General features: G+C 40.8%; 1 protein-coding gene across 4 annotated transcripts in view; it reads left to right on the forward strand.

The window, feature by feature from the left end:
* The window catches only part of CLASP1 (cytoplasmic linker associated protein 1), a 170,674-nt gene that overhangs the window by 128,530 nt on the left and 28,091 nt on the right, over positions 1-14,053 (forward strand). For 3 of the 4 annotated variants that reach the window (XM_063161787.1, XM_063161788.1, XM_063161789.1), the window contains 2 exons: positions 9,789-9,932; positions 11,172-11,278. In XM_063161787.1, the coding sequence (XP_063017857.1) occupies positions 9,789-9,932; positions 11,172-11,278 (251 nt within the window). Of the gene's footprint in view, positions 1-5,501; positions 5,598-9,788; positions 9,933-11,171; positions 11,279-14,053 lie in introns of all 4 variants that reach the window. The other variant, XM_063161786.1, reaches the window with a different exon arrangement.

The raw sequence follows: 14,053 nt of genomic DNA on the forward strand, positions 1-14,053 counted from the left end.
TCTGGTTTAAAGACTGTCAGTGCAGTGAGCTCAGCTCCTGCAGGTGACAAGAGTGCACAACATTTGTGGCATGGAGAGCTCCTGGGTGGTGCAGTCCAGTTTCCAGCTGTGGCTGACTTGGTGGAGCAGTGATGCTGCTGCTCAGCTGCTTGTGGAGGCAGGAGCTCTTTCCCCCAAGAGATGGAGTCCCACAGCCAATATCCTCTTCACCCAAGTCTGAGTTACTGAATTCTACCATAATGCCAGTAGTATCTGTGTGTGGTGGCCATACTGCTCTGCCTGGGGTTTACCTGTGAGCAGAGGCACATAAAGCAAACTTCCTCCCACTGGTGATGTGTGTCAGTGAGGAAGGCATGTGGCTGCTGTGTGCACCTGGCAATTAGTCATGCACATCTGATCCTGTAATAGCAATCAAGGCATCTGTTCAAGAACAGAACTGATTATATTTTCAGTCTATGCTGAGATTATCCTTTTGTTAGTGATAGTCTGTCCATTACTACTATTTACTATGTGTGATGGTCATGGAGGTTCCAGCCACACAGGGTTAAGACACTGGGGAAACACAGAACAAAAAATGTAGTTTAGCCCAAAAACCTTTTCAAACTGAATACTACAGCTTTATTAATAATTTTGTGTTTTCTTGTGGCAGCACTTAAACACACTTAATGAGCACACTTAACCAATCTGACACAACTTGAACTACAGCTCATGTTTTGTAGCTAGTGAGATAAGAAAAAGTCAAAAGAAATGCTGATTTGCATAAAGCAGTTTATGGTCCTGCATGAAATGACATCTGTAGTGAAAACATAAGGTCTGTTATCACAAGGAGGACGTGATGTACTATGAGGAACATACAATTGATACTAAAGTGTTCATTGACAAAATGTTGTGATTCACTCTCAGGGCAGAAACCATTTAAACTGTTGACAGTAGCCATGAACTATGTGCCGTTAAAATTATTGTCAAGCTTTAAGATTAAAATAAGGTGATCTGCAGTGTGTTATGAGTAAATATTTGTCTTGTTTTAAAGTACTTGTGGGTGTTTACCCTGCATTCAGCTTAAGGTTCACTTCCTGCAAGCAGTGCTGGAAGAAAGGTGAGGACATTTTCCTTCCAAGCTGAACAGCAGCCACAGGGCAGGAGCAGGTCCTGCAGTGCCATGTGGAGACCTGGATGGGATCTGCTTCCAGCATGAGGAGAGCACCTGTTGGTGATTCCTGCACATGCAGCCACCTCGTGGCTTTTTCCTCAAGCAGAGCTTATCAGTGGGCAGGGCACAGATCAGGATTTCAGATAACTGAGCTGTAATTCCAACTGCAGTAGCATCTAACCTTGTACCAGATACTTGGCTTTCCTTTGCAGTGATTTGTTTCCTGCTGTAGCAGGGTGTTAATTCTGATTTTCCTCTGAAAATTGTTTAAGATTTGATTAAATAATTTTACAAAAGGCAGTTAATTACCACACAGAAAAGTAACACAATGGCAATGGCAGTACTGTGATGACTGGTCTGTGAGGACATTGTAAGTCAGTAACTTCACCATTCCATTAGTGATATTGCCAGAAAAGTTATGCAATCCTTACGTAGGTAAAGTGCTGATTGAATTTGGATGACAGGCATGGGCTCTGTGTGGGAAAATACTTTGATCCTGGAAAAGAGCCATCAGTTTGAGAATGGAAATTAACACGAGGCTTCTCATTTGACTTTGGCCAAAGCCTACAGAAACCTCGTGTCCAAGGCTTGTCTGAATGGAACCTTTTGTTTAACCTGAGTGCCCAGAATTTGTGGGTGTGGAATCAGCTGTGAGGGCATGCAGGATCTTAGGGTTTAGGAGGACTTTGTACAGGCTGAAGGGGAATGAGGCCTCCTGAGGTGAAGGGCAGTGACAATTCTTACCATCTTGTTAATCAGCCCAGCTCTGGTCTTAATGATAAATAACAAGATCTGTATTGCTTGATTGGTATTTGGACTGCTGATCTCAGGGCAGAAGAAATATTTTCCTTTGCTCCAAATATCCTGACTGGCTTCTCTGTTGATGAAACATTCCTATGGTGGTTTTATTTTACAAGCCTGAAGGCATTTTTACATGCTATGGGCAGCCTTGTGTCACGTGTACATCACGTTCTGCCTTCCACTTATGTAACTGGGAAAAGTTTTTCTTTCAACTGTCCCACTTGTCACTGCAAGCTGCCCTTGAGTACACTCAGTTGGATGGGTTTTGGTAAGAAAATCCAAGTTCGTTGCACTGAATCAAAAAGCCCAAGAGAGTGCTTGTGTTGCTCTAATTTTCATGAAGATGAAGCCCTCCTGAGAGTACCTTGAGGAAGGCCCTCCTTGGAATGCTACCACTGGTTTGCAGGTGAAGTCAACAGATATCCTAAGAAAATAAGTTTGGGATCAGATTTTTTCACTAAAATTGATTGAGGAATAGTTTCTGAATTATGAAGAAGATGAGGAAGATTTCAGAGAGAAAACTGCAGGCCAAGAGGCACTTCACATGCTGAAGCAGTCAATGAAGATGCATTTACTTCTTTAACTGGTAATCCTCAAGGTCATTTCTTCAGAAATATTGATATTGTAACTTTGATTAGCAAAACCTGTCCATCCGTGAAGCCTAACTTGAGCAACTTTAGAGAAAATATTTCTGTGATATCTGTAGGAGGACCAGTGACAGGAAAGCAAACACTTTTAAGGGAAGAAAATTAGGCTGCTTTGCATGGTGATGCCATGAGACCTCTAAAATCTCTTGTAAGTTTTAATCATCCATCTAGCATGGGTCTGATTTCAGCTGCTCTGGGACAGATGTGTCAGAGCACCCTCAGAGCCTCTCAGTGAGCTGCAGTGGCGTTGCTTATTTGCGCTGGTGTTGAGCAGTGAACCCTCAATGACACAGTGAACATGTTGGTCTGTACTGTTACAGTAGCAGGGGCAAAGAGGACATCTACAGAAATACTTTGGAATGGCAAATTATTTTAGTACTCTCCAGCCACAGGCCCTTACCTTTCTGGGTCAGAGGTTTCTCTAGCACTCTTGCAGTATTCCTGCACCAGACTTGTGCATCTCATGGATTCCACAATGAGCCAAGTTACCTTGGCTCCACCAGGCATTAGGATTTCATTTCAGGCTTATGAAATCTTAAATAGGACTATATCCATATTGCTGAGGTCAGCCTTTTAGCCAAAGAATATTTCAAAAAAAGTCAAAGTCAGTGTAAATGCCCAGAAGAACTTCTATCAGGCATTTAAAACATAGTCAGTGTTAGGAAAAATAGTGTAATGCATGAAGAAAGGCACCTGGTGGACTGTAGTGTTTACTTGATTTAAAGCTATTAGAACAAAAAGGATCTCTGTGTCCTAGCTGTGTTTCCAAAATAGTATCCCTCATTTTCTGTTTGTTTTGAATTTGATGCTGCAGAGCTATGAGAGCCCAAATGTTTTTGGTGTACGCAGTGTAAGGAAAATGGCTTTCACCCAGTGTTAGTGGCCTCAAAATGGGGATGTGCCTGTTGGGAGCATGGTGCCAGGGTGGATTTCCTTAAACTGAAAGCAGTTTGAATACACATACTCTGCACTTTGTTTGCTGGAAGAGCTAGTGCTGGTAATACAAGAGAAGAAATGGCTTCCCAGAATTTGTACAGTCATACATGTATCTGTGAACAATATGTTTGTGTGTGCCATTTATATAAGCACTCACACACCTACCCAGGTATAGGGGATGTTTCTATTTTGAAAATTAAGTCTAGAGGTGATGTTTACATGCTGCATTGCAGAGCTGTTTGCAGTGTGATGGGTAATTCTGCCATACTTCCTCTAGCATTTCAAAAATCCATGCAGATTAAAGTGCATGTTTTCATTACAAACCATATGATTTCAGTAGCTCTTCTTCTTAGTTTATATGTGGGAACTTCTGTCTGAGAATTCAGACTTCTATTGTGCCAAGTTTATAAGTTTCTTAGTTGTTAATGAAAGGTAACCTATATTTCTAGTCCTGAAACCTATTTTTGCATCAACTGCCATTTTATAATGAGCAAAGTTACTCAGGGTAACCTTCATCAAACTTGAGTTCTGGGGTCATGTTTGGTTCTCAAGAAATAATGAACATTTTTGCCATGGTCTTTTCTGTGCCCAGGTCACAAAACAACAGCACTCATGAGTCATAATTTGCTGTAGAACAGTAATCCAAACATGTGGTGGTTTGGTGGTGCATCTTTTTTGCTGTCACTTTTCTGAGATGCCTTTGACACTTGTAATGTAACTATCTCTGACTTTGTGATGTATAAAGTATGTACTGTGTAAAACAGAATAGCAACATGGATTTAATCTGTTTCTCTATTTAAATCTGTTAAACAAATTCTTCCTTTTCAGGATATGGGTATGAACAGCATATGCTAATACAAGTGTTTTGGGAAAACTGTGTGTTTAAAAACTTGTACTCAAGCTAACATGCTTGGGTTATATATAAACTGCTAAAGCCATTTATTGCTTCACATTGCCATGCCTGTGATGTGGATGTCCTTGCTCATCTGATTCTAGGCCTGGAAAAGGAACAAGCAGAAGGTTTGGTTTGGTAGATAGTTTGTTAGTTCAGTGCCAGCAAATGCTTAATTGTCTGCTGGAAACTATACTGAAATAACACTTGTTTAGAGCTTGCAAACTCTCAGTAGATGTGAATAACTCACTTAACACCAGCTACTCATTGGAGAATTGCAGCCATGTGCCAGTGTGTGCTAATGCAGCTGCCTAATGTGCAAGTGCTACCCCTTGATTTCAGTGGATCTCTATTTGATCTGCAGCTTAGTATAAATCAAAGTGACATGAGAGAGAGCTTCTCTGCTCCATTGTGCTTTAAGTTATTAAAAACCACATTTTTCTTAGACTGGATGCTTATGCATTCAGAATGCAATTGTGTGTGATGCATTCAGAATATAATTGTGCTTGTCAAAAGAGAGTAGATGTTAGTGAGGGTCTTCCCCAGACTGATCACATGATAAAAAGCATTTATAGACAGTGTTGGTCCATCAGACTGATGTCCAGACTGGAGAGAGGAGTTTGCAAGTTTTTAACCATAACTTCCTCCCTCTGAACTGTGAGGGCAGGTGCAGGGAGATGCACCTATTGCCCCATTCCTGGCTGGCCAGATGCAAGTTCATCCCAGTTCAGCACTGCCTAGGCTCTGCCCCTCAGCAGGAGTTTTCAGGTGGTTGTGGAGGCCACCAGGAGGTTGCCAAAGCAATGCCTTGTACAAGAACTAAGGGATCATGTGTAAGCCTGAGAGCTGTGGCCAGATTTAATTTTGAATTTAATTTCAGCTGCCCTTTGCCGAAAGGAATGCTCTTTTGATGACACCAAATAATGCTTTTTTAATTAGTTTCTTTTACTTGAAATGAAGCAAGAAATTGATCAATATTCTTCCACAGAAAGATACCATGTGTATTGTTTAGGTGATTGAGTTGAAATAAATGTTTTCTTTGAATAATACCAACTTTCCTGTTTGTCAAACCCAGACGATGCATAGTTGGGTGGGTGAGGATTTGCCAGCTAGGACAACTACAGCCTCCTCAGGGCCTGGTGAAGGAAACTTGGAAGAGAAATGTAAACAGGTAGACTGAAAGCCTTGTGCACTAATCACACTAATTGTGTTTGCAGTCTCAACTCAGCTGTCTAGCTGTGTAAAGAGACCTGGACTGGGAGCCTGAAAAAAGTGTGTCTGTCTCAAATATTTTTGGCTTTGATGTGTTTTTCTGTTAACTCTATTGTTGCAATACCTGATAAAGCATCAGGGTGCAAAGTCCCCTTCTTTTATGGGGCTGCCAGTGTTGGGAGCCCATCACCAACAGATGTTTGAGTAACTTGGAAACTGCCTTCATGTAGCTCAGGCAACTATCTGCTTGTTCTGCTTGGTCCACTGGAGCAGCAGCAGTCATAAGGCACTTCTATTAACCCTAGGTCACTGACCACATTTCCTTTCTAAAATCAATGGATTTTTCCACTTAGCCCTAATCTGTTTGCTTAATAAACCCAAAAGATTTCCAAGACATTTTATTATAATTCAGCCAAGTTGAAAAAGTTACAGATTTTGATGAATCTGACTATCATCCACCATCGAGGTAAACAAAAACCAGATATTGCTGAAGCATTTGTGTCCCTTTAGCAGTTGACACTGTTGAACAGCAGGAATTGCAGTGACCGGAGTGTGAAACTTTGAGAGCTGCTACTGGCTTGTGGAACCTGATCTCTCACTGCATTGTGATAAGGAAAATAACAAAGTGACATAAGCAATCCTTTGCAAATGATTCAGAACCTGACACTGAGCCAGACCCCCTCTCTAGCACAGTCAGGCTCTGAAGTGACTGGAGTTTCTCCAGCTGAAGGCAGCAGTGAATGGCTTCATTAAGATTAGATAATCTGTAGGGTCTACGTTCTGTGTCACTGAAGGAGATGGATTAGTGTTCTGTACTAATGGTACAGGGACACAAAGGCAAGGGAAAATTCAGATATGACTTTCTTCAGACTATATATCATCAAGCATGAGTGTTGCATGAAGAATGTTTGCACATTGTGTACAGAAATAAGGGTTTTTTTATTGCTTGTTGTATTTATTTACTCTGACAGTAATCTAATGAAGCAAGACGTCCAGAAATTCAGAGATTATGAAAATGTCTCTTGTTTGTCACAAGCTGAAAATCCACAGATTTAAAATTCTTAGAAGCATTATCAGTAGAAGATGTCCTTTGATTAGGTAAAAATATGCTAGATAAGTGGAACTTAGAGGATTAGCAAATGTGTCCTGATCTAACTATTAAAACAGATGTGGAAATGCTGCTCCTGATGTTCTTCATTGCCAAAATAAAATTCCTTGTATTAGAAGCATTTCAGGAGTGAAACTTGAAGCACTTTACAAATGTAATTTCAAGCTAGCTTCCAGCTTTTGAGGCCACTAAGTAGCACTGTTGGTACAGTGGTAGGGACTAAGACCTTTGTGTATTAAATTATAAGTAGGAAATTATGGGCACCCTTTCAAATAATGACTTTTGCCTGAAATAAACCTGAGAGGGCTGTTGGATGTCTGAGGACAATTTAGAAAGAACACAGACAGGGTTTTACCCATGTAACTCCAGTGTTGTCTTTGAGACCTTTCCTGGAGCACCACTCTCACAATGTAGTAGTCCTTGGCTTTATTTCAAAAGGCATAAACTATAGGTCTGTTTTCTTTGAGGCCACAGAAAATTGTGAGCATTGGGAGCTGCTGTTAAGCATGTCATTCAAAGCCCAGTGACTATTTACAGGTGACAGGAAAGCTGCTGAAGAGCACTGGGTATGCAGAATTCTGGCAGACACCCCTAAAGACAAACCGTATTTGTGAAATGAGGGAGGGCAGACACAGTTCTGTTGTTATTAAAGCCAAAACGCAAAAGTGGAACAAAACTGTAGTGACCTCTGAGACCTGAAACTTCTCTCAGCTACTCCTGTAAGACAATGTCTGTGCTCTTAGTGTTTGTGGTGGAGCTTTGCTGAAGGTTTCTCTCAGATCTCTGAGATGCATCTCAAACATTTCTCTTGGGCAGCTCATGACTTAGCAGTTGATAACTCCAGATTCTAATCTTTAGGCAATCTCTCAATCTGCGAACCTTGTTGATCAATTTTTGTAGGGTTTGGTTTGGGGTTTTTTAATTTTGTTGGTTTTTATTTAATCTCAGTGAATGTGAGATCTGCTTGTTCTGACACAGAGGATCTGCATGTCCACTCCTAACTATCAAGGATATGCATGCTGTTCACTAGTGGGAATGTTCATTGGCATGGCTTGTCACTTTGCATTCAGTTCAACTTGCTGTTCCTTGTTCTGAGATCTCTTGTGTGCAGTCATATTTTTATTACAGAAAATACTGTGCTGATGAAAGCTTAAAAGTTCTTGGATCAAAATGGACAGAAATACACTTCCTTGTTGGATACCAGGCAGGCTTCATGGCAGAGTTGTCCAAAACTTCAGGCCAGAGGAGGGTAGACAATGGAGTTGAGAAAGGCACAGGGAAAACTATCTCCCCACTTCTTTCATCCTTAGATCTATAGAGTGGAGTGAATAATGACATGCTGTGTTTCTGTTCAAATCAGTAAGAGTTTTGGCAGGAGAGGCATCATGATCCATCTGCTATGAAGTCTGAAGACCTGTTGTTTGCTGCAGTCCTTGGAAGCCTGTGGAGTGTTGTGGGCCTTGGTTCCTTTGTTGGCCATATGAGAAGGATGATACCAAACTTTCATGGATGGAAAATGTTTTTCTATACAAAGCTGTGCTGGTTGCTGCTGATGACAGAAGAAACAGTATAGTTTGAATTGCAGTTTGCACACTGAAACAGTGGGGTGCTGTGATTCCCATCCACTATGAAGGGTGCTTGTGTACCCAAGTTCATCATCTGTGAAGAATTCCACTCCACAGGGAATTGCAGATTCAATTAATTATGGCAACTTTTTGAGCACATAACTTACTAAAAAATCCTTTAAAGTGATGAGAACAATGAATGTACATTTATCGCCACAGCAGTGAATTACATTTGTACCCTTTTCAAAGTTATTTTTCATTTTTAGGAGATTTTAGAAAGTTTCTGAAAGGGTCCAACCCAACTGTCTGCTCTTCCTAAGCATATGTGTATGCTTTTCCAAAAGAAGAGCATGTGTAGCTTTGCTGCTTAACTTTGTGAGCCCAAGCCACTGCTTTGTGTGCAGATAGGTATTCTGGAAGTTGATGTGTCAATGGCTACACCCTCCTTGGAGCAGGTGCTGCTGCAGACTATCAGAGGACCTTCATCATAGCTTCTTTTTTTTTTTTTTTTTTAATTGATGTTTGTTTTTTCAAAGTAGTCAGGGAAAAAGCCCACATAATAGTGCATCTACACAGGTTGGATGCTGCTGGGGAAGTCCAGTTAGGAGCATGTGGTGTTAATTACTTTTTCAGGTCTGCACACTGTGATTTATTCTGCTTCCATTCCCATTTGATTCCATTGTCTTAGTTCAGGATCTGCAGAGCAGTGTGTTTGCTGATGGACATGGGGAGATCCTGTTCTGGCAGGATTTCTCTGAGGCACATAAAGCAAACCCTGTCCAGTAAAATTAATGATAGAATTCTCAATTGTTTCAGTGGTACCTCAGTTTCACTTACTAAATTTAGGAAATGTGGTGGAGTTCAGCTGGTCCGTGGTTGAGAGAATGGTGGTTGTCACCATCCTCATAAGTCTTCCACTTCAGATGGAGTCTTTTATTGCTGAAAAAGCCTGAGTGGTCAAGACTTAAAAGGAGAGGTGAATAATCTGTTTGATGAAACAAACTTGAGATCCCTAGGAAGAGAAGAGGTTGGGTGGGAAGAGAGTTCATCCCATTCACACATAAAATAAAAAGCACAGGAATGACAAATTGCAGTCCTAGAGTCTTCATATTTGTTTGAACTTCTTGTTTTATTTGTTTTCAGTAAATCTTTGCAGTAACTTGTTCAGTTGAAATATGTGCTGAACAGGACAATGGTAAGAGTTTCTCACTAGGCTGTGAATAGCTGTACACTTCACATCTGGGAAAACAATGATATAAATGGAGAAATATATTTAAACTTTAAGAACTAAAGCTAACTGTTGCTGTTAGTAATTTGTTATGAAATATCACAAAGAACATTTCAAAGATTTGTCTGGTAGGGGAGTCTTCTTTTTGAGTGAAGCGCACATCGCTTACTATAAGGATCACTACCAAGAGAATGCATGCTCTTTTCAAAGAACAAAAACTGATGGTCTCTTTTTTCTTCTTCTTTTCAGGCAGCACAAATAGTCCTGATTTCTCTCTTTGAATTGAACACTCCTGAGTTTACCATGTTACTTGGTGCCTTGCCAAAAACATTCCAGGATGGTGCTACCAAGCTCCTGCACAACCACCTCAAGAACTCCAGTAACACCAGTGTGGTGAGAGGCCCTTGTCCTTGCAAACAGCAGAGCCCCAAGGACAGCAGCTCATTGATAAGCTGTTGCAGATGTTCATTTTGAATTATCTGTAACTGTTGTCTTGAAGCAATATGGCAACAGAGGCTTTTGTTTGATTTTTCTTTTAAAAGGAACCATTAAAATAAAAAACTCAGTTATTTTAAAATTTAATATAGTCCTAACCAGAAGAGATTAAAAAATTACTGAGAAGTGCATTAAAATTGGTGGGGTTTGTGCTTTCAAGTGGGTGGTGCTTTTGAAAGTCCTGCCAGTAATGACTGTTTGGCTAAAACAGATCCTGATACCACAGATTTTCTGGGCTTATGACTGTTATTGAGATCAATTTAATAACTGTTATACTGTCTGTTAAGGAAGCCTGCAGGATCTTTAATATGACCTACAAGGTCACCTCACTCTATGCCTATTACCTTATGTTTTGCTTTTATATGAAGCTCTTACATATTTTTATTTCACTGAAGGAATATATTAGGAGATTTAAATAGGAAATTTCTTTCCCTTTCCAGAGCAGCAAGGATTAGGGAATTTTTTGTCTTTTTAATGTGGAAATCTTGTGAACTTGCTGGAATTTGAACCCTCCTATCTTTGCACTTCCACAGGGCTAAATAGAATTTAGTGTAAGCTAGAACTGCAGCATTAGGCTTCCAGGCAAATGGTCTGGATTCTCTAATACTTTTGACTCTATGTGAAAAGTGTCAGAATTGAGAGCAATTTCTACTCATTTTGCTGTGGTATAAAAGATTGTGCAGGCCAGTGGAAAAATGCTAAGTTAGACTGCTTACTTATGCTCCTAACGAGCATAATCAGAATGCTTTAGACAATGTGGGAAATAGCTGTGTAATTAGAATACTAAATTGTCAGGGTAATGATGAGCATATTTTGGAACCTTGCAAATCTTGTTTGAGAAGCTGGATTGATTGACCATTTCTCTGACAATATTTGCAGGCCATACATGTTGTGTATTTAAATTGCAGGTACTGTGGGTTGTAGAGAAGCGCACATACACTTTCTTTATCCTCAGATAAAGGAAGGAGCATATTAATGACTAAATGAGCCATGGCTGCAGATTTTTAGGTCAAAAGGCATAATCAAAACTGCACTAAGCTTGTCTAGAGCAAACAGAGGCACTGTTTGGACCTGTTGCTGTACCTGCCTGTGCATTGCAACACGTTTCTAATCCCTGTCTTCCTGCTTCTGTGTCAGGGTTCCCCCAGCAATACCCTTGGTCGGACTCCTTCCCGGCACTCCAGCAGCAGAACCAGCCCCTTAACTTCACCTACCAACTGCTCCCATGGTGGACTGTCTCCAAGGTAATGTGGCAGGCTAATTAAACCCCTTGCAAAATACTAAAGGATTTCAACACCAAGTGTGCGCTTGCAGAATATGACTCACTTTGAAAGCAAAAACAAGACAATAAGTTTGCAGTAGATTTCTGCAAAGAAGCAGTGTTTGAACATGATAATAAGTGGCTGGTGATTGACTTCAATATGTTCCAGTCCTCATGCTGTCTGTGTAATCTTAATATCTTTTCTTATCATATTAGTTTTCTTTCATGGCCTTCTTCAGAATTACATTTGTGGATAATGAAGGTAATATTAATTGGCAGCATTAGAAATAAGGTCTTGTTGAGATTGCCTATGTCACAAAGCCTGTGATGACTCTCAGAACAGAACTTTCAGACTGTGCCATTTTTTAGGTGTGGACCTATAATCAGTAATTCTTCTGGCTCTATTACAGGGCTTGAGCTGCTGAGAGAAGTGCTGTATCTGCTGTTCCCCTCTTATTCTTTGTGAGGATGCAGGACAAAGAGAGTTGGTGGCTGTGTTTCAGTGCTGAGTACCTCCCACATAGCTCACCTGGCTCCTCAGCAGCAGAGCAGTGGCCTGGTCTTTTGAGCAGCAGGTCTATTCCAGCCAGGTGTTCAGCTGAAGCTGCAGGTGCTACCCTAGAATATTTTGGTCCTGTCCAAAATCTTGTATTCAGCCAACATGGGCTCTTGGCTGCTGGGAATGTGGATGTTTTGCAGCATTAAAACTTAGAGCAGGGGAGATGACATTGTAGACAGTTTTGGAGGTAAGCCGCAAGCTGTTATCTGGACAAGCTCTAGTTCATGCTGGAAAAACTTAAATTCTGCTGTCCATGTCTGCCTGTCCTCTTCATGGCAGGTTGTGGAAGAAGCATAAGGAACCATGTTAGGTGGGACTGCAGTTCATAGTGCAGTGTAGCAGTTTACATTGAAATCTGTTGATCTGCCCATGTTACTTGCAAAACTCTCTCTGAAGGGATGCTTAGACATGTGAGTTCCAGTGTGTCAGGAAAAGTACAGGCCTTTAGCATGTAATGAATAATTATACTAATACCAGCAGCATAGGAATCACTGGTGTTTTCTGAGAAAATTTTGGGTATCTAAATACATCTTTGTGACTTCTAAATCTGCTGTAATTCAAAACTAAACCAAGAGTTTGAAAGCCAAAGCCAAGTTGCCTATTATGAGTTTTTTCCACAAAGGTTTCATTAAGAAATTAAGTGGTAGAGTTTCAGGGGAACAGTTCCAACTATGTTGCTTCCTTTTTGACTAGCTTGAGCATTGTTGCCCTGCTGATTTCTGTCATGGGAAATTACTGACTGTGTCTCCCTGTGGTTACGTTGTGGTTTTGTTGGCCATGTTGGCATGTGGCACTTATTTTGTAATTCCACAACCTTTTACCATGCCTTTTGGGTTTTGCCATTGGGACACAATTGTTTATTGCCACTTCACTCACTGTTTTCTATTTGTCTTTGCATTCTTCTCACCTCTTGATGTCAGGAGGCAAATATCAAAGTATTGATTAAAGCATCCAGTGTGCATTGTTGCTGTTGCTTTCTAACATTTTGGATTTAGAAACTAAAGGGTTTTTTCTATATGTGATTTGTTCACAAGGACTAGTTTGAGAGAGCATATAATTCCAAAGCATTCTGCCATGGATGCAGTTGGCCAGGAATTTCCTTTAGAAAACAATCATTCCTTCAATTTTATAGAGTTCTTGCATGTGTTTAATCAAAAATTTAGGTGTCTTTTTAAGAAATGTGCCCTGCTTCCTTGCTAGGTGTAGTTATTCAAGAGTGATGTTCAAAAGTTACTCTTCAGTGATAGGTGAAGGTGGAAGCTGCTGTGAAAGCCCTTTGAAATATTTGGAAGGGAGAAGCTGTACATTTTTGTGGTGAGTGCCCTCTGAGCTGTAACAGTATCTGCAGATTTTTGCCATTAGTAGAAAAGGCAGTGACAAATACTGCAAATCAGGGGCAGGAGCTTCTGAAGCTCTGCTGGGCTGCATCCTTCTTGGAAATGTCTTGAGTAGCACAGTTTGGGCATGGTCCTGACTTAAAGGGAGAATTTAGCTCTGGTTGTCCTTTCAGAGAAGAGGCTTTGAAAGATGTGCTGACAGGTTGTGGTAAGTAGGGTGTGCTGCAGCATTGCATTCTTTGGTATAGGTGTTTCAGTGTCATGTTTCCATTTCAAATGCTTGTTTGCTATTCAGCATTGCTGGGAAATGTCACTTTTCCCCCTACAAACTCAGAACATAAGCATGCCCAGGTCATTCTGATAGCAGTGTAAAGGATAAAGATTCCCAGTTTCTTTGTGTAGCTCTCCTCCAAAAGTAGTCTTGGCCTTTCATTTTAATGGGGCCTGCTGCCAAATGTTTGTAGTCAGGTTGTGCATTCCCATTGCCTCCTGGGATGCTCTGTGTGCAGGCCCTGCTTACTCTGTCCCTGCCCATGTCTTGTACAGGCAGCCTGAGTGTAGTCAGTGCAAGGATTATCTCCACTTCTTAATGCCAGCTCTGGTTTTGAAGGTTATGCTTTCCTTGCATTTTTTTCTTGGTTCACAGATTGGAGTCAAATGCAGAGCCATACATGTCTTTGGAGCTGGGATATGTGCAGAAAGGATGACTGGGTCCTGTAAAAATATGAAAATGCTGCTAAGCATAGCTGCTCTCCCATATTACTGATGGTTTGTGGGCAATACCCTCAACATTAGTCAGCAAGGTTTCCTTTATACAGATTTACTGTATTATCTGTGTGTTCCAGGTGACTGATTTTTTGGG

The sequence above is a fragment of the Melospiza melodia genome, chromosome 8, assembly GCF_035770615.1.
Source record: "Melospiza melodia melodia isolate bMelMel2 chromosome 8, bMelMel2.pri, whole genome shotgun sequence".
NCBI lineage: Eukaryota > Metazoa > Chordata > Aves > Passeriformes > Passerellidae > Melospiza > Melospiza melodia.